This window comes from Esox lucius, chromosome 6, assembly GCF_011004845.1.
Source record: "Esox lucius isolate fEsoLuc1 chromosome 6, fEsoLuc1.pri, whole genome shotgun sequence".
Taxonomy (NCBI): Eukaryota; Metazoa; Chordata; class Actinopteri; order Esociformes; family Esocidae; genus Esox; species Esox lucius.
The window spans coordinates 7,609,760-7,636,213 of NC_047574.1; the positions used below are offsets into that span (position 1 = coordinate 7,609,760).

General features: G+C 41.7%; 3 protein-coding genes across 11 annotated transcripts in view; all 3 read left to right on the forward strand.

Moving 5' to 3' along the window:
- exoc6 (exocyst complex component 6) overlaps positions 1-13,870 on the forward strand; it is a 46,784-nt gene extending 32,914 nt beyond the window's left edge. For 2 of the 7 annotated variants that reach the window (XM_010895868.4, XM_010895864.5), the window contains exons 17-22: positions 268-297; positions 4,066-4,207; positions 8,876-8,949; positions 11,056-11,168; positions 11,860-11,871; positions 12,152-13,870. In XM_010895868.4, the coding sequence (XP_010894170.1) occupies positions 268-297; positions 4,066-4,207; positions 8,876-8,949; positions 11,056-11,168; positions 11,860-11,871; positions 12,152-12,284 (504 nt within the window). In that variant the 3' untranslated portion in view covers positions 12,285-13,870. The remainder of the gene's footprint in view (positions 1-267; positions 298-4,065; positions 4,208-8,875; positions 8,950-11,055; positions 11,169-11,859; positions 11,872-12,151) is intronic. The other 5 variants (XM_010895869.4, XM_010895866.5, XM_010895870.4 and 2 more) reach the window with 3 other exon arrangements.
- On the forward strand, positions 13,867-18,761 carry LOC117594574 (aspartate and glycine-rich protein-like). 2 transcript variants are annotated; one of them, XM_034292600.1, is made up of 3 exons: positions 13,867-14,336; positions 14,550-14,678; positions 17,645-18,761. In XM_034292600.1, the coding sequence occupies exon 3, from the start codon at positions 17,856-17,858 to the stop codon at positions 18,186-18,188; it is 333 nt and encodes a 110-aa protein (XP_034148491.1). In that variant the 5' UTR covers positions 13,867-14,336; positions 14,550-14,678; positions 17,645-17,855; the 3' UTR covers positions 18,189-18,761. The 2 variants fall into 2 exon arrangements, with proteins under 2 accessions (XP_034148491.1, XP_034148490.1); XM_034292599.1 differs by lacking the exon at positions 13,867-14,336 and having other exon boundaries at positions 14,409-14,678.
- Positions 18,762-21,394: 2,633 nt separating this feature from the next.
- LOC105025284 (cytochrome P450 26A1) lies at positions 21,395-25,203 on the forward strand. 2 transcript variants are annotated; one of them, XM_010895862.4, is made up of 8 exons: positions 21,395-21,623; positions 22,469-22,590; positions 22,718-22,942; positions 23,074-23,355; positions 23,490-23,636; positions 23,960-24,094; positions 24,240-24,392; positions 24,533-25,203. In XM_010895862.4, the coding sequence occupies exons 1-8, from the start codon at positions 21,605-21,607 to the stop codon at positions 24,869-24,871; spliced, it is 1,422 nt and encodes a 473-aa protein (XP_010894164.1). In that variant the 5' UTR covers positions 21,395-21,604; the 3' UTR covers positions 24,872-25,203. The 2 variants fall into 2 exon arrangements, with proteins under 2 accessions (XP_010894164.1, XP_010894163.1); XM_010895861.5 differs by lacking the exon at positions 21,395-21,623 and having other exon boundaries at positions 22,000-22,590.
- Positions 25,204-26,454: the final 1,251 nt, after the last annotated feature.

Below are 26,454 nucleotides of genomic sequence, written 5' to 3' on the forward strand. Positions count from 1 at the left end.
TTTATTTACACTCCGTTTTAAAATGTTATTTTTTCAGGAATGTCTCCTCTCTTTCTCTCTCCCTCTCCCTCTCTCTCTCTCTCTCTCTCTCACTGTCGCTTCCCAGTGATGCATATTGATCTATGATTTATTTATCTGTTGATTTGACTTCTACCAAGCATGCTTGGTCTGTGATCTTCCTTTCCTGTTCATTTATTGTTGCCACACTTTCTTTCCCTCCTATTCTGTCCATATTTGATTTGTTTGGGTGGTTCTGGTTCTGCCCAGAATAACTACAATGACCACGCGGCCATGTCGGTAAGTACCGCCCCCCACCCCTCCCCCCGCCTTCTCCCTTTCCTGCTCTGCTCTGCCCCGCCCTGCAACGCATGCTCATGTCAGTACTGTGAGTTGACCTCTGGGCTTGTTGCCCCACCCACAATGTGATGACGTCACTAATTGTCAGTAACCGATGCTAGATCGATTACAGCGCAAATGAAATCTGATAGTCTCCATTACTATGTAAACAGTGTTATGTCCTTGTCAGTATGCAGAACGTAACACTGGTCAGTGTACTACAGTATAGGTACACAGGTTCTACGCTGCTGTGGTATGGAACCACTTTCCACCAGGTTCCTGCTGGTGAGACTTGGAAAGGAACGGTGAACGTGCATTGCAGTTTCCTCTCAGCTCTCCCCTCTCTAAAACTGCATACTCATTCTGCTGGATCCATGCGTAGATACGTCGATACTAGGAGCCATATAGGCAAACGACTGCTTCATATTTAACAGCTCTCACTCTGTTAACACTAACCAGTAGGACAGAAAATCATAGAAATTGAAGCCATAGATGGGGTCTCGCTGTTCAAGTCTGTGACGGTAGTTTGGTGGACTCGCAACTGTTGTGAGTGTACCCATGACTTCACCATTCAAATTCTAAGAGGTTTCAAGCATTTTTTTATAGATTATATTTCTATGATGTTATGATATATTCTGTCCCACTCATCTGAATTCCAAGGTTTAGAGATTTCAAGCATTTTCTATAGAATATATTTATTCGATATTACGGTATATCTTCGGGCTTATTCATCTGAATAGTATCAGTGGTATAGTTTGTGTTGTGATGACAGCATCTTTGAGCTTTCAGGCCACCCAGTGAAGAGCCATAAAGTCACTATGAGAGCACAAGTCCCTAACAAATATACACACAATATTTAACATTTTAATAATTTAGCAGAAGCTTGCATCCAGAGTTTCATTGCTTTTCAGTCTTTTTGCATTTTGTACTGGCCCCCATGTGGGAATTGAACCCAAAACCCTGACACAGTGAGCACCATGCTCTACCAGCTAAGTTACACAGGATCTTCTCTGAGGTAATGTTCAGTGGAGATGGGAATTTTGTGGCGTGTAGCTATTTGTTTATATCCATTGCTTAATTGATGAATTTCAACCACCTGTTGTCTCATTTCATTTGCGTGTTCAGACCTCCTGTTGATTAATGACTATGGGAGTTTGGCATGTGTGTCACCTCATATTTATACCCCAGTTAAAAATAGTAATGGATTTAACAGTTCCTAATGACTCAGAGTAACTTTAACTAATGCTAATATATTGGGAGATACTTCTATTAATTTGGTTAATCGGAATATGAAAATGTGCCTTTTTAAAAAAATATATATATATTCTTTGAACAGTTTTATCTCAATATTAAATGTTTGATTATTCTCGTATGTTAAATACTCTGGTGTTCTAGCAAAGTATTTACTGTGTTAGTTGGAAAGCCAAGTTGGAAAGATAAGGGCTGATCGATAGTAGAATGACTAAGATCCCATTGTGTTCTTTTCTGCCTTAAATCATCTTGTCAGTAGTATCTTTAAATTACAATCACATGTAAGTGTAATTTGCAAGGATGGCACACATTTTTTTTAAAAAACACTTAACTTATTTAATCTACTACTTTGAAAAAATGCTGCAAACCAGTGTTCTATTTTTGTACTTTTTACATTTTTGTAATTGGACTTGATTGATCTCTCAGTAGTATATTGAGGATGAAACTGAAAGAAGCTATAATTGAGGAATGTGACTGTTGGCTCCAGCAGGGGTTTCTGGCGTTCTCTGTGAGTGTTGTGAGTTCAGTATTCCCCTCAGGAGGATTTGTGTGCGCGTCGGTCACTTTGAACATGTAGAGGCCAGCGCCATCTTCCTTAGGATGAAAAGACGGGGAAACACTGGCATTGTCCCAACTGGCACCTTCTTCATGGTGTAGTGCCCTGTCGGTAGGGAATAGGGTGCAGTTTGGGATGGATGGAAGGGGACTAGTCTGACCTGGACAGAACAACCTAATGTGGAACCAGGCTAAACCAAACCAACCCCACCTTAATGAAGGCGTAATCACGAAGAATGAATAATTGTTCCAGTTGGTATCGAATAGAAGGTCGCAGCCGGCCTGCCTCAGGGGAACTCAAACTGTGCTAATTTACAGCAGCAACATGACTTTTTTCAATCCAAATTTTGTGGGCATAATATAGGCTACATTTCAGAAAGGGTGCGATATCTAGTTTTCAACATTGCCTAATCCCATGTTTTCACTACTTTACAAAATAACACTTTCTTCCCTCATGCTCCTTCTAATGACCGCTAACCATGCAAGTTAATTAATGCTAGCTTGAAAGCTACTGATCAGTAAATTAAGCTAGCCAAGACCACACAAGCAAAAAGACTATATGATACAAGTAACTGAAGGTACAGACAAATTGTACTATACCAGTAGTGAGTGGATGTAATATCAGACTGTACCAAACTTTCAGCAAATAGCTTGAAGCCACAGGGTTTTTATTTCACTACCTCGGGTAGTGATTTCACATCACAGCTGCCTTTTTTTCTATAAATCAACAGGAAGGTTGTGGGCAACAATTACGAAATACTAGTACAAATTATGATTAAATACCCTGAAAATCAAGGTATCAAAATAAGTAACAAAGCTTTTTCTTTTGAGTGTCCTCTAGATGCTAAATTACCAAAGTACACACAAACAAACCAGTGTAGTAATCACATGTTCTTGGGGCGTTTGTAGGTCTTGTTTCTTTCCTCAAATGTTTGCTTTCATTTTTGGAAACAAAATGAATGGAAAAAGCCGCACACTCTAAACTCAAATGCATATGAATATTTTTTTTAATAAGACCAACGTTTCGACAGACACGCTGTCTTCATCAGGGTACAATGTCTGTCGAAACGTTGGTCTTGTTAAAGAAATATGTATATGCATTTGAGTTTAGAGTGTGCGGCTTTTTCCATTTATTCTGTTTCCATTTCGTACCTTTTAGCCAGCACTACTTCAACTAAGGTGTGCGTTTCTTCTACCTTTATCCTGCTTTCATTTTTGGGACATAGGATTGTTTTTTTTTTTTAACGGTGACTGTCGCTGTATTAAGTAGCGTGCGATCCACTGAAATAATGACATTTGAAACAGGACTCTGCTTGGACAGCATGAACCAGTAGACCCTGGACCTGGTTGCATGCCAAATGGCACCCTATTTCCTACATATCTCTGATCTTGGATCAGAGCTCAATGGGCCCTAAATAGGGTACTATTGGACTAGTATAGTTTGCTCTATGGGCCCTGGTAGAAAGTAGTGCACTTTATATATGATGCCAACTACTGAAGTGGCCAAAGTCAGTGTATGTCAACTGTCACTCTCTGCCTGATATCAGCATTCTGCATGATGCAGCCTGGTTACAGCAGTGGTTCTTAGTGCATGATGTCCCTCTGTGGTCCGTTTTGTCTGGTTGGACATGACCGTTGCTTTCCCCCGCCACTGTACAACGGCACGACCCTGTTCATTTAAAGCCATCATTCTTTGGACCTGGTCTGGTCTGCCTGCATGTTTCTACCCATGTTCAATGTTCCGCGTGTAACCTGTAGTTATCTAGACCAGAGGACGTAGGTCACCAGCCCAGACTAATCAGTCACAGGTGCTGGGTACGGTAGATCAATTCTGGATTAACTCTGTTCACACACAGTCCGGCAGTAACTGACCTGTTCTTCTCCTGTCTCCCATGCTCCTCCTCTCACCCCGCCCCCCCGCAGGGCAAGGTGGCCCAGACGGCGTGCATGTCGGCGTGTAAGCACCTGTCCACGTCACTGATGCAGATGCTTTTGGACAGCGAGCTCAAGCAGATCACCATGGGAGCCATTCAGCAGTTCAACCTGGACGTCATACAGTGTGAACGTGAGTGGAGTTACTAGGCCTGACGAGGACTCTGGCCCAAAAGCTACACTGTTTTCTGTGGCTCCGGTCAGGTGGAGTCCACACGCCCAGGCATGCCGTCGCCCCACGCAGCACCAGCCTCCCAGGAAAACGGTCAAGGCGAACGGTTCCCGTCGCACGGATGGCAAGATGTAATAAGTGTGAATGTTAGCTGACGGTAGTCAAGCCCAATGATGGCTTTGTCTTAAATGGCACCCCATTTGCTACTTTTCAAAGTGTTAATGCGTCTGTCTCTAATGGCACTCCTATTACCTGGTCCTAGGTCAAATAAGGTACACTGTAAAGGGAGTAGGATGACAATTGAGACTCTCAATCCCTGTCCTCAGAATGACCTCGGCTGAATGGCTGTTTTAGGCTAAATATTTCCTTGTGCTTTCCTGGAAGCTGTCCTCCTGTAGAGCCAATAACTGTCAGGTGTTTCACAGTCACTGGCTTACAGGAAATCCCCAGCCATCCGTTCTAAATAGCACCCCATTACCTATGTCATGTGCTTCTTTTGATTAGATTCCTGGTTTAAAATAGTGTACTATCAAGGGAGTAGGGTGTCATGTGAAACATTGTACTGGTATTGACTCTGATATCTTATCTTGGTCGTGTCACTCATCTCCTATAAATACAACAAACAATGTCACAGACGTCCTACGCTCTTCTAACCTGTTTAACAAACGGTATCCTTGATCTTGATAGGTTGTAAAGTTGGGTAAATGGACTCATTGCTTTCTGCCCACTACCCTAGTAGTGGATTTAAAACAAACATCTTTGGAAAGTTTCAAACACACACACAGACATTCACATAGTAACACAAAGACTGTCTCACGCAGACACATACATAAAAATTAAAGAGACCACTGCAAATGGAACGTTTCTGTTCCTCACACAAAACTTTCCTTTTTGACTTTTTTGGAAATGAAAGAAAAGGGTGCAGTGGTCTCTTACTGACTGACTGACAGACTACCCCGTGTTAAATTGTGTAGTGGTTAGAGAAGCGGACTTGTGAACTATAGGTCCCGAGTTTGTATCTCCTCGCAGGTGAAGCAAAGTACGCATTGTGAATTATTCCGTATTGACGAAAACTTTACTGGCTAAAACCGAAACCTGAAATTCTATACGGTTATATTGTGACTGTTTCTGGCATGGAAAAGTTCATCTTCAGTCTCGGTAGCAATTGCTCAATTCTTATGATTATTCCTAAAAAGTTAGTAGATACCAGTAAGCCTATTACTGGCTAATAAGCTGTTCAAAAGGCCATTGGCAAAAGCTAACAGCTCATAGACACTATTTCTGGTGGAGGTAAACTTAATAAGAAACATTATTCAGTTTAACACAATCCTCAATGGAGACTAGCGACTGCTGAAACGTGTAATGCCGTGGAGTAGTGGTTGAAGACAGTGCCTTTCATGTGGAAGACCTAGGTTCGAATCTATTGACAGCAACAACATTTATTTAATATTTGGCTGGGTAGTGGGCTAGGGGACTGACTGTGAAATATATATTTTTTTAATCTATATAGCATGGTGAATCACTGACTTAATAATGGCATTGTAACTTTTCTAGAAAAGGTGTTGCTAAATGCTAGTTGCTAAACATTTTGGGTTGTGTCTTTCTCTATTTGGCATTGTGGGTGGGCCCATTTTAAAGTAGTTTGACCACCTACAGAACCATTAGTGGTTCACAAAGATTACCTCCTTCAAAACTTTTCTCTGGATGGGTGGGTAGATGCCTTAATTGCCTTTGATTAAAAGCTATACATTTGAGTTGACAATAGATGGTGCTGAATGTTTTCTTTGATGTTTTTCATCTTATGCCTCACGCTTTTTATTTACCCTATTGGGCTGACCATTAGCTAGATCTCAGATGTGATGATTTGATTATTTGGTAAATTTTGTTTCCAAGAAATCTTGTTTACACTGTAATTTGAATATAGGCCTGTCTGTTAGGGTGACTTAGAGCAAAATGCACCCTGGGTTTAAAATGCTGTCGAGGCCGCTTGTCAGAGTGCATGTTTTCTCCCTATGCAACTCGCAAATGTAATGCCCCTGTAGACGAGGAACGTTTCTCGAGCAAACACAACAACAACAGCCTATCTAGGTAAAAACTGAAATAATTCCACTATGGGGTTGTGCAGCTTTGCAGTAAAAACAATAGTAATTGTAATATTCCATGTTTTTTGGGGCTTGGTGGCAATGACGGCGTGTGTATGCGGGTGTGCATGCATGCGTGCAGTACCTGGATGTTCCCTGTGGCCCCTCATGGCCTCCACACAGGGTGAGGCAGAGTTCATCAGGCCGGGGCATGGGAAGGGACCGCACGTGATGCCTTGGCCCCTATATAATGTGTTCAGGCTCTTCAGTGACAGACTTTTATTCGCTGTATCACTGGAACTGCTGTCCCTTTAGTTACACCACATTCATCAACTCTCAGCTATAAGTGAACCCCTGGAATTAACCTCTGTTTTGTTAGGGGGAGAGGCACCAAACCCAACTGTTTTTTCATTTATTCCTGATGTGAAGTATACTGATACCTTCGAATTATATATTTATGTAGTTTGAGTTGACCAGACAAATCCATTTAATTATTGTAGTGAATAATTAAAGGGATACTTTTTGCTGTGAGGTGATAACTGGCTGAATTGAAATCACCTAATTTTCTGAGCACTCAATTTATTGCAACATATAAACAAGTTCCAGCAGGGAGTTTGATGTGCATGTGCCAATTCCAGCTGAGTGAGTTTCCCTTTCAGTAAACTGAAATATGGATAGAATTAAATTAACAGACAGTGTTTCCCTGTTATTGTAATAACAGCTGCGGCTGTGTGTTTATTTTTCAATCCGCCCACTCTAATGTACAAGGGATACCTTTTGTGGAAAAACATTCCCACAGTGAATGTATTGTACAAAATACTCAGGAGAGTTTTTAAGTTACAAATATAATGAGAAAACATGGGGCACTGTGTGCTACATCCAGCAAAACTGTTTTCTAACCCCTCTTTAACCCCCAATGCTACACACTATAATGTACATGGAATTCATATTGCCTCATGAGTTAGTAGCTAGTGGCTTTTATTAGGAGTCTGGGAGGCGATTCATGAACAGTTATAGAGAATGGTTAATTGAGAGTGAATACTTAGCATTATTTGACAGTACTGTCTTAACATCTTTCCCTAATAATAACCTAAGAAAATGACAAGAGAGACTGGTGTACAGGGAGGACACTGTAGCATTTCACGCATTGAGCCTTTTGTGTCATGGATGCCGGTGTGTCGGCCCACATACCCCCCTACTGTTAACAAAAGTAAAGTAGTGGAAACAGATTTATTATATATATACACATACACACACACACACACACACACAGTGGATATAAAGCCTACACACCCCTGTAAAAATGCCAGGTTCTTGTGATGTAAAAGAATGAGACAACGATAAATCAGAACTTTTTCCACCTTTAATGTGACCTATAACGTGAACAATTCAATTGAAAAACAAACTGATCTTTGAGGGGGGGAAATAAAAATAAAAAAACTCACAATAACCTGGTTGCATAAGTGTGGACACCCTTAAACTAATACTTTGTTGAAGCACCTTTTGATTTTATTACAGCACTCAGTCTTTTTAGGTAGGAGTCTATTAGCATGCCACATCTTTACAAAAGCGCTCCAAATCTGTCAGATTGCAAGGATATCTCCTGTGCACAGCCCTCTTCAGATCACCCCACAGATGTTCAATTGGATTCAGGTCTTAAAATATAACGGTAGATCAATCTTATTCTGGTGAAGCCATGCTTTTGTGGATTTGAATGTGTGCTTTGGGTCGTTGTTGTGCTGAAAGGTGAACTTCCTCTTCAGCTTTCTAATGGACGCCTGAAGGTTTTGTGCCAAAACTGCCTGGTATTTGGAACTGTTCATTATTCCCTCCTCTCTGACTAAGGCCCCGGTTCCAGCTGAAGATAAACAGCCCCAAAGCATGATGCTGCCGCCACCATGCTTCACTGTGGGTATGGTGTTCTTTGGGTGATGTGCAGTGTTGTTTAGCGCATACCTTGGAATTATGGCCAAAAAGTTCACCCTTGGTTTCATCAGACCACAACACATTTTCCCACTTGCTTTTGGGGGACTTGATGTTTGTTTTTGCAAACTTCAGCCAGGCTTGGATGTTTTCTTTGTAAGAAAGGTGGTAAGGCTTCCGTCTTGCCACGTTACCCCATAGCCCATTCATATGAAGAATACGGAGTCACATCTAGCACACAGCCAGTACTTGCCAGAAATTCCAGCAGTTCCTTTAATGTTGCTGTAGGCCTCTTTGAAGCCTGCATGAACAGTATTCTTCTGGTCTTTTCATCAATTTGGGAGGGACGTCCAGTTCTTGCTAATGTTTCTGCTGTGCCATATTTTCTCCACTTGATGATGACTGTCTTCACTGTGTTCCATGGTATATCTAATGCTTTGTAAATTATTTTGTACCCTTCTCCTGACTGATATCTTTCAACGATGAGATCCATCTGATGCTTTGGAAGCTCTCTGCAGTCTCATGACTTTTTATATTCACTATATATATATATATATATACTTATATACTTTCTTCTTCCCCTGTAATGTTTGCTAACTGGCTCTGACTTTTTTTTCTCCTGTAGTGTTCGCTAGCTCAGAGCCAGTGCCAGGATTCCAGGGTGACACTCTACAGCTGGCATTCATCGACCTCCGACAGGTAAGCAGCACACCTCTGCATACCAATTCTTCACTTCTCCTACACCTAACTCCCCACTTCTCCTCCCACGGCTAACTCCTCACCTATCATGAAACCAACTTCAACACTCTCCCGTGACCCTCCTTTGACCTCTCACCTCTATCCCAGTGTCACTCAGTGCCTGTAGGTCAGGATTAACCCTAAAATACCCTGACAATTGGTGAGTATCCATTAAGCCGTTACCAGCTCTACTAGTATGTTTTCTGACTATCTTAGTGCTGATGGCTGTGTGCCCTGGTTAATCTGGGCCTTAGGTCCAGATATGGGTCAGGTTAGGATCAGTTCAACAGAACGGGGTCACAGAGAGGCTATCTGCCAGGCCTTTTTGTCTCATGGACATTGCTGAACACATGGACACAGTTGAAAAGGAAGGTTTTGAGTGAGGAACAGAAGCATTAAATTTGCAGCGGCCTCTTAATTTTAAGCCTTCTGTTCCTCACTCAAAACCTTCCTTTTCAACTTTTTTGGAAAGGAAAGGGTGCAGTGGTCTCTTAATTTTTTACAGAGCTGTACTTGTGGAGAAATATAACATTATATCATGAAGAAATGGAAGACAACCAACTAAAACATGCCTTTTTAAAAACCTCCCATTGGGGTTTTCCTGAGCTGGCCTGTTGCGGGATTGCCTGTACAGGTTTGGATCCAGGAAGTGTTTTTAAAAGGACCTGATGATGTCTTATTGCACAGCTCCCTTATGTGGAAATCACCCTGGCGAGGTTCACATGACCTCCCGTAGCATCTCAGCCAGCCAACCAGTAGCATGAAACAGTTGAGGAGACTGAGAATTGGTGAGAGAAAGAGAAAAGAATGGAACGTGAGTGAACGAGACCCAGTGATCAGGCTGTAACTTTTTCTCCTCCCAACTCCTTGCCATCACCCTGCCCTGGGACAAGGGGTCAGGTCCGTTTCTTGAATACCACTCAATGAAGCAGACTGTTAGTATGGGTCTGTCACAGAGCTGCTGTGATGATGGGCTGATCAGAGGGGAAGGCTTTAACCCCGGCAGCTGGTCAGCTCTCAACTCAGTGTGTTCCTTTATCAGAGTAGACCTGTCTTCCTGTGTCGGTAGCTCGCATATCAGGACAAAGGGTTTTAGAGTTGACCTGAGATGACGAGAGAGAGTGAGGGTTGACCTGAGGTGAAGACAGGGTTCAGACAGTGAAGCCAGGTTTGCACATTGTCGTGTCTCCTTTAGGCTGACAGAATTAACGACAGACAAATGTCATCCCCTTAGATGTACTCTTGCTCACAGTCATAGTCAGACTGGGGTCTTTAACACTGGTAGAACAGTGTCCCAAGCACTCGCACAGACACTCACAAACACACATAATAGGGTTGCGACAGACCGAGAGTCTCTGCTACTAGTATCTGTCTCCCACCTCAGAAGAATCCCCTGGCTTGATATTCTGCCCTGTGGGAGAAAGCAGTTACAGAGGATTAGTATCTATCAGCCCTAATAACTAGTGGCTGGCTAGAAGTCAGAGAAGCCTAAATACTCTGGGCAGACAGCCATATCACTCACAGCTCATGGGGCCCCTATGGGCCTCTCAGGTAAATTGGGCTCCTATGGGGCTCTCGGATAAATGGGGCCTCTCAGATAAACTGGCCCTCTATGGGACTCTCGGCGAACAGGGCCTCTCAATGAACAGAGCCAATCGGGGCCCTCAGTTCACAGCAAATCTATTTCTGAGATATGTGAAGGTCATATAGGATAGATACAGTGTTCAAGGTTGAGAGGAAAGGCAGGAGGAGGAACAAGATATGACTCTGAAAAGCACCTCAATCTAACAGAAACCTTCAATCATGCCCTTTGGGCAAGGGTGAATGGCATCAGTGCCAAGTCTCTGGCTCTATAGTGACCCTTCATAAAGCCAGGCAGGTTCTCACTACACTGCCATTACTGTACACTGAGAGGGACAATGGCCTTGTCCCAAATGACATTGTTCCCATCACCAAATGGGAATTTCACAGATAGTTTCAGGGACATAGTTTCACTGATACAGTTTCCCCGATATGCATGTCGGGATCAGGGGAATCAAATTTGAATTGTTTTTCCCTGTGTTTCAGCTTCTGGACCTGTTCATGGTCTGGGATTGGTCAACGTACCTGGCCGACTATGGGCAGCCCTCCTCCAAGTACCTCCGGGTAAACCCATCGACTGCACTAGCACTGTTGGAGAAGTGAGTAGTTCACTTTCTAGTCTGTTTCTTGGCTGGACATCATTTACTGTAACATCTTAATACTGTCTGGACTGGTTATATTTTAATACTCTATTTGGGCTCGTACTTTTTCTGGGCAGGTTATATCGTTGTACTTTATCTGGGCTTGTTATATCACAGTACTTTATCTGGGCTTGTTATATCACAGTACTTTATCTGGGCTTGTTATATCACAGTACTTTATCTGGGCTGGTTATACCACAGTACTTTATCTAAACTGGTTATACAATAGTACTTTATCTGGGCTGGTTATACCATAGTACTTTATCTGGCCTGGTTATATTGTTTACTTTATCTGGGCTGCTTATATCATAATACTATTTGTGCTGGTTAAATCTTAATACTATATGGGCTGGTTATATCTGACTTATCTCTGGGCTGGTTATATCTGAATTATCTCTGGGCTGGTTATATCTGAATTATCTCTGGGCTGGTTATATTTTAATAATCTCTGGGCTGGTAATATCTGAATTATCTCTGGGCTGGTTATATTTTAATAATCTCTGGGCTGGTTATATTTTAATAATCTCTGGGCTGGTTATATTTTAATAATCTCTGGGCTGATTATAGTTTAATACTCTTTCTGGGCTGGTTATATCTTAACCCTGACTAGTTCTCTTCTCTTCTGTTTCTTCTAACATCTCCCATGCAGAGTCAACAGGGGGTATGTTATGAATTCTTAATTATCACTTTCTTCCAAGTGTCTGTTATTTTCTTGTCTAGGCTGTTCTGGCCTATTTGAGCCTAGTCTGGTATGGTCTAGTCTGATATATTCTGGTCTGTAATGTGTCCCGTCTAGAAGGAGAAAAAACAAAACCCCTGATTCTTAGTGAACAAACCCCCAACCCTTCTTTAGCCTACATCCAGCAGTTTGGATCTCCTAATGGACTTCCATCTCTCTCTCCATCTTCATCCCGCTCTCTCTTTCTGGTTTTCTTCTCCAGAATGAAGGACACCAGTAAGAAGAACCACATCTTCTCTCAGTTCAGGAAGAACGACCGAGACAAACAGAAGCTCATTGAGACGGTGGTCAAGCAGCTGAGGAGCCTGGTCAATGGGATGTCTCAACACTCCTAGAACACACACATGCTTCTCGAATACACACCAAACAGGCAACACACACAAATACATTAAAAAAAAAACACAGAGAACCTTTACCAGATTTGTTGCCTAGTGTAAATATGGAAAATAAAGACCTAGCTAAGACAGTTATCTGAACTCTGTAAGGTATGAGAAAAGTCAGATGTTTTAAATGTATTTTTAATGGCTAAGAATACTATGTTTTGTATTGTGAGAGTGCAATGATTGTATCACCACAGTGGATGGTGTTTTCACATGATGTACGGGAATGTAAAGGAGATATCTCAGATTTCCCTGAGTTCTGGATGATGATGATGATGATGTCTGAACAGGAGACTGATGTTCACTAGGATACGTGTTCTAAATGTGGCAGTCTAATACCTATATAGTGCACTATATTTGACCTATAGGGGACTAAGCAATGAAGTAGGCTTCAACCCCTGAGGTAGGCTCCGGAGCCCAATGGGCTGTGTCGACTCTGGTGAAATGTAGTGCACTTCCAAAGGAATAGTTTGCCATTTGGGATACGACCTTGAAGACACTCCATAATGCAATACTTGGAGTTTCTACTGTAAATATGTTTGAGAATACTTAACACTACAGAGTCATACAGTGTTGGTCCCAAATGCCACCCTATTCCCTTTGAGCAGCACTGGGGCAATGGTCCACAGTGGTACACCATACAGGGAATAGGGGGGCCAGGGATGCGCCCTCTTTTGCCTCTACTAGTCCCTGCCAGTCATTCAGCATAGCTTGAATCAAACCGCTTTGATTAGTGTCATAATTACCTCGCATGAACCTGGTTATTTTGGTTTTGAACCCACAGCTGAGGGTTAAACGAACCCTGTGACAATAATGTAATGGTTACACTCTATTTATTTTTGGAAAGATTGCCTCCCGAAATCTTTTTTTTTAATGTCAGGCGTTATTTGCTAAATCTGTTTCTTGCATCTTAAAGTATCCTTGTTTTGTTCCTCAGGGTTAAATGAAAGGGTTTGGGTTCCACTGCTTTAGAATCTACCACGAAGACATTTCAAAAAAGCAATAATGATCTGGTTCATCTGTATGCTCTCAAATGGCTTTAACAACTTCTGTCTGAAATCACATTTTATAATTGAAATTATGGTTTTTGGTCTGCTACTTTTAACAGGCGTTTTGCACTGAAGAGGTATTATATGAGTTAGCCTTTTTTAAATAGTTGCTTGTAAATGGCATTGTACATACTGCATATTTTGTAAAGAAAATAAAAATGCAGTTTCCTTCTGCTACGAATAACGGAGATTATTGTGCTGTGATGCATCTCCGTAATCTAAATATGTAAATTAATTCATTTCAATTGACCAGTATTAGTCAATACATTATCAACTGGTTTCCCCCTTTTGTTTACAGTATCATAGTTGAAAAAATGCTATTTAATAACCCGTTCAACATTCCAATGTGAATTAGAGAATGTTCCTATAGATTTCAACTGGCAGAGTAAAGGACTCTGTCGTCGCGCTAAAGAGAATACATCCCCTGTGACGAGATGTAAACCCATTTTGTTTGTTTTTATTTGTGTGAAGTAATAAAAATGTGTTCACTCAACCAAACGCATGATTTTTCTCTGGATTTATACGTGGTCTTGGTGTCAACTTCCTAAAGCATCCTACCTAGAGTTACTCGTGTTTTCTGAGGAATCTTCCCCGGGTACAGGTTAATTAGATCTCGAGGCTAGATTTTTGTAGGCCTAAAAACAATGATGGCGTTGTTTATATAGCTGTGAAGGTGGATCGAATGTTGCTGCTGTTTATAAAATCATGCGAGGCAGCACGGAACAGATTTAGACTATAATTTGAGTGGAACATTCTACTTAAAACACTTTCTAATTTGGCATATTTGCCTCCACATGACAGACAACCATAGCCTAAACATTGACTTGTCATTACCTGAATGTGTCACCAGCTAGTTAGCTAGCCTCTGGTTAGATTGATTGCAACAGCTTGGTGGTGAATGAATGTCAGATAACCATGAATGTTTGTAGTAGAAAACGTATTGCTGAATCCAAATCCGGTAGGCATATGGTCGCAACGTCACAACAGAACATCGTTTATAAACAATGTACACACATGTTCATCTCGCAGCTGAATAATAGTCAGAATGACAGTTTTTCTAGTGCCTGAAGACAATTACGGCACTCGATGCCTTGTCTACTTGAAAAGTGCTATTTAGGATCTTTGTGTTATATTTGGGAGGTGATTGCCCATTCTGTACTTTTTTGAGCAGGATTACAGTTTTCACATTTTGAGAAAGGAGAAGAATGCCATTCTTTCGCGAGCATTCTTTGGTGTGCCCGCGGTGGCCTCAGAACACGGGCATCATCTTGGGACCCATGAAATGTAGTCAACTCTGCGTGTAAGTCAACTCTACACAGGAAATTAACAAATTTCCCTGACAATTTAACACATTTTGACTGAACTGTATATTAGATTTTTCTTCTTCTCTGTATTCCTTAACTAAACCTGCCCTGAAACAGTTGCACCAACAAAATATTCTAAACACAAATCATTTTTAACCTGGTTTTCCATAGAAAAATTAAATATTCTTGCACACTGGTTCACACAATACTTACAATGCACCTTTTACCTACTACATTTCCGTAAAATATTGTGAATATGTTTTAATTTGAAACTTGTTTGAAGAATTTATGTATCGAATACTTTTTTGTGATTTAATTACATGTAAGATTAAAAATGGTCACTAAACCATATTTTTGGCTAAATGACAGGCAATCCTTAAACATTTAGAGAGGGGAAATGTCTGTCAGTTATGGAGGGAAAAGGTGGTTGACATCTAGTTATAGCTTGTTTTAAAAAATATATATATACTTTTCGCCTGATGGCTTTCACCATTTTAAAGACAAACTTGGGTTACCTATGGTTTGTAATTCAAAGGCTTAATTGAGATTTATACCAAGACAAATGTATGAACTAATGTATAGGGTTGTAAGAAAATAAAATAAACTTGAGTACAGTAGAGCAGAGATCAGTAGAGTAGAGACCAATACGGTAGAGCACATTATAGTCTCTCTCTGGGCCAAATGTAGTAGTATGTGACTTGTTGTGACTTTCTTCCACCTAGATTTTAATAATGTATTGAACTTCTGTAGAGCTTTTCATTATATAAAATAATCACAAAGCGCTTGAAAAAGCAAAATAAAATAAAACGACTGTGACGGAGGAGGACCGTGGCTTGGGCAGAGGGAGGACGAATGGGTTCAGCGAGGGAGATGAGCAGGTCCTCTGGAGGCAGGCAGGCAGCGCAGCTCACCCAGCTCTTGGTCCCACCAGCACCCCGCCATCTCTGTCATCCGACCAAAGATCCAAAGAAGCTGATCGGCTTTCCACTCACACCCCGTCCTCCTCCATGGCCTTTTTCTGAAAGATTCCAAGTTGCAGAAGTCATTGCCCAAACTCATCACTAACAGAATTGTTCAATTCTCCCAAAACTATAAAGAAATACTCCTGAGTAGATCTAAATGTCCTTCATTTCAGTCCTTTGTAGATCACCAGATAGTAGGTGAAACCTTAGTGCAGATTTTCAATACAAATATTCAAAAGAAAACAATCAACTAGCCCCAGGGAGTTGATTGCACAAAAGTGCTATTTCTGTTCAATGTTCAAAGGTTGAAAGAAAAATAATATTATATATAACTGATCAGCATTTGATTAGCACATTTGAACGTGCACATAAAGAAACACATAAATCAATAAATCTATTAAAATAGCAGAGCAATCAGCCTAGGCTGCCATCAAGGTGCCATTGCAACCAGAAATAGATCTTGGCCAAGGTGTTCAGTCTTGAAGTTTTGGAGATGTACATTCCGCACATACAAGATGTTATCAAAATTTAAATACCCAAATGGTGTTCAGAGAGCAGTCCTGTTCATGTATTTGTGGCTGCTAAAAAGCTAACATTTTGAGTTGCTGTCCAGGTCATATTGGGGCTGAATATTGAGGAGAGCCTTAAGCAGAGAGGATGGAGATACAGGAGATGGAGATCAGTAACGACCTGAACAGCAACACCCAGCTTCCCACCGCCTACAGGGACAGAGACAGAGTTAAAGACAGGGCTAGAGATGAAACAGAGACAGGGAGAGAGACAGAGACAAAGACAGAGATAAAGACAGGGATAGAGATGAGACAGAAACAGAGTATTCATACAGTATGTCAGATTAAATGCATTGACATAACTGAAGTATGCATACAAAAAAAAATACACATAATGGATATGTATTGTGTGGGTTAGTGACATATTGAAATAATATCTACCATTTTTTTCGTTATTACATAAAAAAATATTTTCAGTAATTAATTACAATTATTTCATCCACCCAAGTGATTAAGCCCTCCACAAATGTTGTTGGACGTGTATTTAATTTGCATTGCTGTCATTCAAACAGACTGACATATTGGACTGGCATCGTCAAGCAGGTTTTTGTGAGCAGGCAGTCAGTCAGGCCCTGCTGTTGACAGTGATGTACTCTGTCCATGGTTCTGAAGTCAGTTCTGAAGTTAGCACATTTTCTTACATCCTATAGCGTGCAGTGGTAGCCTACTTATACCAAACACGACACTGCCGCTGGGTTCATTTACATCGCCCTAGGCAACACTGCGCACGCTCTTCCCCGTGTAGTTCGGTTTGTGGACGATGGCCCTCGCGAAGACTGATTTTAATCAATGTTTCTCCTGAATATTCACTGCAGCTGCCTTGCTAGCTAGGCTAGTTACTACAAGTCACATTTACTTAATCAGTGCATTGGTCGAAATGCCTGTACATCACCCTGGAGGGAATGCTTACAATAAAATATTTATTTTAAGCAGTGTGTCGCCCTGGACTGGTGTGCAGCTCAATGTGACACACAAAAAGTAGCCCTGACGGGGTATATATTCATATGTACCCAGACGTGTCAAGCCACCATGGAAATGTCATGAAATGAAGGGCCACCCTGTGGTGAGTGGGGACAGCGCCATACATAACAGCTCATCCATGTGTGTTACCGGATCGGGACAAAAAGGTCTGGCTACAGCTGACTATGATTTTCCCGCTGATAATTGTGGAAATCGTTGCATCATCTGAAAGAGAGAAAACTGGCGCCTTCGGTGTAATGAGGCGAAGGAGAGGTCTGGAAAACATCATTATGGTTGTGCACTGGCATATACACACACACGCACACACACAAACACACACTGGCCAGTAAGTGATTGAGTGAACCCAGGTCAAATGAGGGTCAGAGCTCACAAAGCTTTGAACTAAACACAAAAATATGTCAACAACGTTATAATTGAATCAACGGCTTGTTTTGAACTTCCCCTCTTTAGGTGAATAATGAGCGTGTGGAACTGTTGGAGCTGGTCCTTCACATAGGGGAAGAGTTGCTGAAATGCGGACAAAAAGTGTCTGCTGAAATTACGCCCAGAGAGACACTGAAACAAGCCCAAGTGTTTGGTGGCTCCTCTACGCGTTAAGGCACTGAGGTGTCTGTTGTTCTGGGCCTCCCAGGGTGGTCAGATTCCTAAGGGCTGGAGTGAAATGAACAGCATCAGGGACACTCACGGTACCACTGCAGTCTACCAGCCTCCGGACCAGTTCGACCCGGACCAGTTCGACCAGGACCAGTTCGACCTGGACCAGTTCGACCAGGACCAGTTCGACCAGGACCAATTCCACCCAGACCAGTTCGACCCGGACCTGTTCGACCAGGACCAGTTCGACCCGGACCAGTTCGACCAGGACCAATTCCACCCAGACCAGTTCGACCCGGACCTGTTCGACCAGGACCGGTTCGACCCGGACCAGTTCGACCAGGACCAATTCCATCCAGACCAGTTCGACCCGAACCTGTTCGACCAGGAGAGGAGTTGACTCAGATGATTGTTGGGATGCTGGCCGCAGAGCTTCTGGCTCCAGCTACCTGGCAGGTGGCTACGTGGTGGATGGCTGGACGGCTTCCCCAGAACACAGACCAGCCCCTTGGTGCACACAGTACTGGGACTGCAGGTCCACTTCAGCAACATCCCCACCGGGCCAAAGAACCAGCCAGCTCATACCACAAGAAATAAGCAAAACCACAAAACTCTTCTGTGTCCCAAATGGCACCTTTTTCCTTTTTTGGTTTAAAAGAATAGTAGGGTACTATATACTAAAATACATTGCCATTTGGGACCATAACTTCTTGTACTTTTAGGTGCCGTCTTTGTATGTTTACAGTCACTTCATAAATGGTGCTAAAACTGGAAATGAATTAAATAATGAATTAAACAACAGCCTTGTCTGAATGGTGACATCATTTAAGACATTGGTCTTGCTCTGGGCTAACAGAGGTGAGGACAGGCAGGGGATTCCTTGTTTCTCCTCTAGCAAGACCCTCTGGCAAGTTGGAGGCCGACAAGTGATTTGGTTGAGCAGGTAGTGTTGAACAAATCTGAACGTCTTGTTGGGCATGTCTCGGAGGACAAATGTCCCGACCTCCAACGACAACAAGGTAACAACTACTCATTGGACTTAACAAAATTGTTAGGAAAAGTATATATTTTAAATACTTTCATGTAAATACATTAGCTGGCTAACACTGGTGGAACAAAGACCAGATGCACAGTCACAGAAAGGCCTGTTGCTGTAACAATGTTATAATAACTTTATTACACAGGTAAAAACAACTAAAGGGATGTCAGCGACCAACTGGCTGGTCTGTGTTAATGTTCCTTTTTGGTTTTCATATACGATTTTATTCATTTTTAACTCATATAAAATTTGATACATCTCTAGTTTTCATACTTATTCATGTTTTTTTTGTACTCGTGTTTTTTGTACTCATGTTTTAAACAAATACACTGTTAGGTTGTGTTTGTGTATCCAGGTCTATAATAATGAAATGTGACTTTATCTTCACTGTTATGAAACGTGAGTCAGTTTATGTCATTTATGAAAACAGGTATGTCATTTATGTAAACTTTTGAAAAGTGTTACATTGTTGATAGAATAGGTATGTGTGCTTAGTGATGTAAGTACCAGGTGACCAGTGAACTTAACAGCATGAGATAAAAGTTTTACTTTTTAACTCCTCTATTGGATTTTTAATAAATTACATCCAGATGCCTGTTAATGTATGGAGTCTACTGAACAAGAAACAAATGTGTCCTAAATAGAGCCAGTTTTCCTATCAAGTACACATATTTTCACTTGGGCCCTAATGGTCTAACACATTTACCAAAGTTATGTGCTAGGGTGCCATTTGGGACTCACTCTGTGTGTCTAGTGTCCTTTCCATGCACTCTGGGCCTTGTTATTATTGCCGAGGTAACGCTTTGCAAGCAGAGATCTGCGGTTGACCCATCCCCGTTTGCACCCTTGTTAAATCACAATCCATCCTTCTCTCACACCTTCCTAGTTTTAGAATACAGCCACAAAACATCGGTAGAATAACCCATCGTTTACATCGTTTCCATTCAACTTAAAAATGGGACTTGATGCAGGCGTGTTTTCACAGGATGGATCTAACTCCACCTACCGAGCTTCCCACCATAACAAGCCCAGAAAAATCAGACCTGTCGGGGAAAGGGCTTCACCTAGAGCCGCTGGGTTGGTCGGTCAGACTGGTGGGACTGACTGACCTCTGGATGAACTGCTACGCTGCCCTACTATTGGAGAATATTAGAGATATAAGGATGTTATAGTAATTAAAAAATAATAAAGAATAATGTTGAAAATTGTTTGATCAATTTTAAAACACTTTATTTTGTTTAGACACTAGTGAAAATGGTCAGTAATGATTTATCTGTTATCAGAGGTCATGAATCTGCAGGCAACGTACGCTATAAAAGTTGATTTGCGCACATGCATATAAGCATGTGTTAATGGGCGTGCATATAAATAATGGGATTAAACAAGAAATAGAAGTTCCGTCTCAGTGCATGGCTCCAATTAAAACGTTTTTATTCCAACAAGTGCAGCCTGTTTATCTTTTGAACCAATTACACTGTTACTGTAAATGGTTTTAATTAACAACTTTATTTATGTGATTGACAGACAGCGGAAGAAGAGATGACTGCGGAGATAGAAATTGCTCTGCTGTAATTGCTGCGGGTGCTCTGCTCCGCTCAGGCAGGATCCCGGTCCCGCTATCTCGTTATTTGATGGACAGTGAACTTGGCGAGGTTGGTGCGCGAGAGTTCACAGAGATGTCAGTGTCCGTGTTGTAGGTCACCAGCAGTTCAGCGCGAGCGCTCGGGAATGGGAGAGATCCCCCTCAGGGCGTCCCCCTCTAATCGCTGACGATGCGCCCCCGACACAGACCTCATCTCTTTCTCTCTCTCACTCTCTCTCTCTCTCACGCACACACACACACACACACACACACACTGAGGCGCGCGCAAACACGAAGTTATGCATTTTGTGGAACAGGCGCACGCAAACATCAGGTAGCCATTTAAATCAATGTTCTGGTCAATCCAGATGGAAATATATTATTAGTCACGGGTCAGATAGTGGTCCTATGGGCTATTAAAGGCGTTTATTACGGACCACCTGGAAATAAGAGCTAAATGATTGGCCCATGGGGAACATTGTGAATTATGAGTGATGTACACTTGAACTTCGTCTGACACCAGAATAAGGAAATGTACAACTATTTCACACAATGTTGTCATTCCCACTGGGGTAGCAGAAATTCATTACCCGATGCTTACAAGAGGTTTCAGTATGAAATAGCATAGCCTATCCCTAAACTTGTTCTAAGGCAAAACATTTCCATCCGTGGCTTGTATAGATGTGGTTCTATTAATAATAAATTAGTCTAAGAGAAAAAACATCTACTATAAGCTAGACAATATTTCGACGGAAGCATATGTGCAGTGATTTTTCATCATGCCATTTGCATGGATAACTCCATACATTGTGTTGAGGTGAACTGCAGGGCAAACACTTCAGCACCTCGGTGCGACCCGGCAGAGAGAATAGGCAACGGGAAATCTATAATGTGTCGCTGTAAAATGTGGAGCCACGCTGTCTCCTCCTTGACTGACTGTCGTGTCCGCGTGTTCCACGTTATAGCTGTCGTAAAAAGTGATCTCAAATGCAGTGGGTGGTTTCGGCGGTGTTTACTTTTCATGTTTAGCCTACCGGTAACCTTGCTTCCCTTCCCCGAGTGTGACACTTGTTTTCTTTCCCACAAACTGACCCACGTTTGAACCCGCTGCGAGCAAGATATCATTTTTTATAACAGACGCCCTTCCAGAAAACAGACAGAGGGAGAGGCAGAGGGAGAAAGAGTAAGCGGCGCCATGGCGGTTGCAGGACACGGTAAAGACAGTAACCAGGTTAAAGTCTCATTTTAGATAAGACAAGTGCAACCAGAGTGCACAACTAACCTACGTCACTGAATCTCTCACTTTAAAAAAAGGGGGTAATTTCAAGGAAAATTGGATTGTAGACTATCAATTGAATTCATTAATCCCAACACCCTAATGAAAAAAAACACACTGTAAACAATGTAGGTGTTCCAAGATTGTTTCGTGATTTAATTGACCACGGCAGGTTTTAATTAATGCGTGAGTCGAATAAAACAAACACGTGTTGGAATTTAAGAGGATTAAGGAAATTCTTTAAATTCGGAGCAAACAGCGCAAGTTGAAATGTGTTGAAAGCTGTTCAATTAAGCCCGCCCCGGGCATTACATACAGAACTCAAGCCAATGTAATGAGTGTAAACTGCGGAATATTCGCAACAAAAGAACCTCGGATGGTTCCTATTGTGCGAAGGAATTAACACCTTTTCAAAGTTAAATCCCCGATTGTCTGTCTCCAACAGAAGGAGGTATTAAAATGCGCCTATAACAAATGGTTAAGGGTTTTGGAGAGACTGCTACTCCATGGGCGGGGCGAGATGACACAACAATTAAAGATGAACTTTGTGTGAACTAATTTATCTGGCCAAGCCAAGGTAACAGGAGACCGGGACCTAGGACAGGGTATAAAAGGCGGTATAAACACCCAGACTTTTAGTAGCAAACAAACTTTCTGCACCTGAAGTCCTCACAATTTTCACTTCGGTTTGAGCACTCTTTACGCGAAATACTGCAATGGCTTTGAACACTTTAGTGGCGACCCTTTTGTGCACAATTGTGCTTCCAATCTTGCTCTTTTTAGTAGCGGTTAAACTATGGGAGATGTATATGATCCGTGGTCGGGATCCCAGCTGTAGAGCCCCTCTCCCTCCTGGGACCATGGGTTTACCTTTCATTGGAGAGACGCTCCAACTCCTTCTACAGGTAATTATAGACCTTTACGCATTAATACAAAACGACGCTATGGAAGTAGGCTATATGGTGATACCTGATGATTTACTATACTTGTCTTCCGTTTGTAATAAAATTAAACTGTTATTCTTATTTACAGAGGAGAAAATTCCTGCGGATGAAGCGACAGAAGTATGGATACATTTACAGAACGCACCTCTTTGGCAACCCAACGGTGCGTGTCCTGGGAGCGGATAACGTCAGACAGATTCTGCTGGGTGAACATAAACTTGTCGCCGTGCAGTGGCCGGCTTCTGTCAGAACTATTCTTGGTTCCGACACGCTCTCCAACGTGCACGGCAGCCAACATAAGAATAAGAAAAAGGTGCGTTGACGTTTGCCTAAAGTGTGATATTTAAAGTGTTCTTTACGCATAGATATTTTCACCAAAAAAAAGCCGGTCCCGAGTTGTTCTAATGACTTGTAATTAAAACGACCTCTTGTTTTCCTGATCAGGCTATTATGAGAGCGTTCTCTCGGGATGCGTTAGAACACTACATCCCAGTTATCCAGGAGGAGGTGAGGAGCGCGGTGGGGGAATGGCTCGAGAAGGATTCGGGCGTGCTGGTGTACCCTGAGATGAAGCGCCTCATGTTCCGCATTGCCATGAGAATCCTCCTGGGCTTCGACCCGGACCAGATCAAGACAGATGAGCACCAGCTGGTGGAGGCTTTCGAAGAGATGATCAAAAACCTTTTCTCCCTGCCAATCGATGTCCCCTTCAGCGGATTATACCGGGTAATTAGCGGTGCGCAATAGAAGTGGTAGAAATGGAGGAATACTGAATTGTATTAGTATACATATTGTAAACAATGTCTTTCGAATGCGTGTATTGTATTCCTGAAGTCATTAATATTTTCTCTCGTTTACAGGGACTAAAAGCCCGAAATTTCATTCACTCCAAAATCGAGGAGAATATCCAGAAGAAGATAGATAATGATAAAGAAGTGAAATACAGAGATGCACTGCAGCAATTGATTGATAGTAGCAGGAAAAGCGAGGAGCCATTCAACATGCAGGTAATACGTTTATTCTGTCTTTTTTTTAAATTATTATTAGTACGTTTTTTTTATTTTTTTTACTGTACTCTAGGCTATAGATGCGTCCCCACCTTACAAGCGATGCATGCATTTCTGAAATTATTCATGCATAAATCGAGATATTTTGAAGTAGGAGTGTTGTAGTAGGAGTGTTGTAGTAGGAGTGTTGTAGTAGGAGTGTTGTAGTAGGAGTGTTGTAGTAGGAGTGTTGTAGTAGGAGTGTTGTAGTAGGAGTGTTGTAGTAGGAGTGTTGTAGTAGGAGTGTTGCACAATGAGTTAATTATTGATTTCTCCATGTAAAGGCAATTAAGGAGTCTGCGACAGAGTTGTTATTTGGAGGCCATGAGACCACAGCCAGTTCAGCCACATCATTAGTCATGTTCCTGGGACTCAATCCTGATGTGGTCAGCAAACTCAGACAAGAGCTTCATGAGAAGGTAAGAGATTAGCTCAGCGTAGCGGGAGATCCTTCATTCAGTAACGTGTTCCTTCATTCAGTATAAATTCCGTCATTCACCTTCACATTATAATGCCCTTACAATCTAGATGAATAGAATAGTAACTCATTCTTTTCTCTTTCAGGAGGATCAAGGTGTTGATCTGCATGGTCAGAATGTGAACATTGAGGTGTTGGAGCAGTTAAAGTATACAGGCTGTGTCATCAAAGAGACCCTGAGGATAAACCCCCCTGTACCAGGAGGCTTCAGAGTGGCACTGAAGACATTCGAACTCAACGTAAGTGATATCAGTCCACAGCACTCACCTGGAGTACCGCAACGGATTTGCATTCACCCGTCGACTGCACTTGCATCTTGTGATTGGAAATGTCAAGGAGGGGCTAGTGGTTTAACAGGGCTGTGTTCTCCTGTTTCCAGGGATACCAGATCCCTAAAGGCTGGAACGTCATCTACAGCATCTGTGACACCCACGACGTGGCTGAGGTCTTCCCCAACAAAGAGGAGTTCCACCCGGAGCGCTTCATGGCAAAGGCCTCGGAGGACTCCTCCAGGTTCAACTACATCCCGTTCGGGGGCGGCTCCAGGATGTGCGTGGGGAAGGAGTTCGCCAAGGTCCTCCTCAAGATCTTCCTGGTGGAGCTCTCGCTGCGCTGTGACTGGACTCTGTCAAACGGCCCGCCCACCATGAAGACAGGCCCCACGGTCTACCCTGTAGACAATCTGCCCACAAAGTTTAGCCGCTACGGTCGTAGCTAGTTACCAACCCGCGCACATTGAAGCTATGCTATACATTTTGTAAATATTACATGCATATTTTAATTGTTTTAGATTAAATGATACATATTTTGCATTTTATATTTGATATGTTAATGCATATAGTTGTATAAATATTCTCTCTTAAAGAAACAAGCAGCTCTGCAGTCAAAGAATGGCTGTAATTCCTTTGAGGTGTCTGTTGTGTACATTTGTAATGTAGATTTTGTTATATAGCTTTTTGTATTACTGCAACTTATTTAAATTACATTGTATTGGCTTTATTTAATAAAACCATGTTTTGTCAAGGAATGTGTTACCTGAATTAAATATTTACTAATGCTGAAAATAACATTGTTGCATCATTCAATCAGGCATAAAAAGATTTAAAGTGTAACGTTAAACTTTCCCGTTAGCTTCTGTTCTCATGAGATTCTATTTGCTTAATTTAAAACTGTCACACGCTCATTAAAAGGTTTGAAATTTGAGTGAAGTTTTAGGGTTAATGGTCATGTAAATAAAGAACCATGAACTCCAGGTTTATTATGGAGCAGCGGAAAAAGCTGTTAGCAGATGGCGCTAAATGTATTTACTTTCTAGACAACATGCATGGGTGGTCCTGGACCCAGCTTTAGGCTCACACAAGCTAATAAAGGATTGTCCGTTTTGTTTTTACACAGGAAGATTCCTTTATCTTACAGAAATTCAACAAATGAGGGAAGTAAAATAAACATGGACTTCATGAAGAATATAAATATTATAAATATAATATAAATATATGCAGAGTCAGGTGGATGGTGTGAGGTCACGGTTCGGAGCTCATATCTGATTAGGGACGTGACCAGAAGGCAAAGACCAATAGGGACACAATCAGAGGGGTGTGACCAAGAGGGACCTGACCAGAGGGGCAGGACCAAGAGAGACACAACCAGAGGGGCAGGACCAAGAGGGACATTCTGCTTGTAATATACATATACTTAATACTTGTAAATACTTGTCAATTTTCTGCCCTCTTCTATTTGCAATTCTGGTTAGATGCTAACTGCATTTTGTTGTACTGTACTTGTACTTGTTCAGTGACAATAAAGTTGAATCAATATCTTAAAAAAAAAGGACCATGGGGTAGGACCAGTGCAAACTCTGTGTTCGAACCAAATAGGTTCCTGTTTTCTATTTAGGGTCTCAGACTGGAATTGCCAGGGACCTCATTATATATTATGTATTGATTCTATATATAATGTAATTCAATACTGTGATTTGATGTTTAAAAACAATTTGCTCTCCTTCTGCAGAGGAAAAAGACAGATCTATAAGAAATCAGTTTTTTATCAGTCATGGAAATGAAACCTTTGCATGATAAAAAAAAAACTATTGGGAAGCACCACCTTGTTTCCAAGAGAGCCTGTGTGTATATATAAATAATGTATATACACACAGATTTCTGTTAGTTTGAACAGAAGCAGTTTGCGCATAATATTTGAAATAGGTATTTTTAAAATGTACCCTGTAAAGCCCTGATGGAAGGTAAACTATTCCAATCAGTTAGTCCTTTACTAGTAAAAGACCTAACTCCAACTTCAAGACCA

Coding starts and splice junctions, on each gene's coding strand:
- LOC117594574 (XM_034292600.1), top strand. CDS start 17,856: ATGAACAGCATCAGGGACACTCACGGTACCACTGCAGTCTACCAGCCT.
- LOC105025284 (XM_010895861.5), top strand. CDS start 22,402: ATGGCTTTGAACACTTTAGTGGCGACCCTTTTGTGCACAATTGTGCTT. Junction 22,943..23,073: donor AACATAAGAATAAGAAAAAG/GTGCGTTGACGT, acceptor TTTCCTGATCAG/GCTATTATGAGAGCGTTCTC. Junction 23,637..23,959: donor AGGAGCCATTCAACATGCAG/GTAATACGTTTA, acceptor CTCCATGTAAAG/GCAATTAAGGAGTCTGCGAC.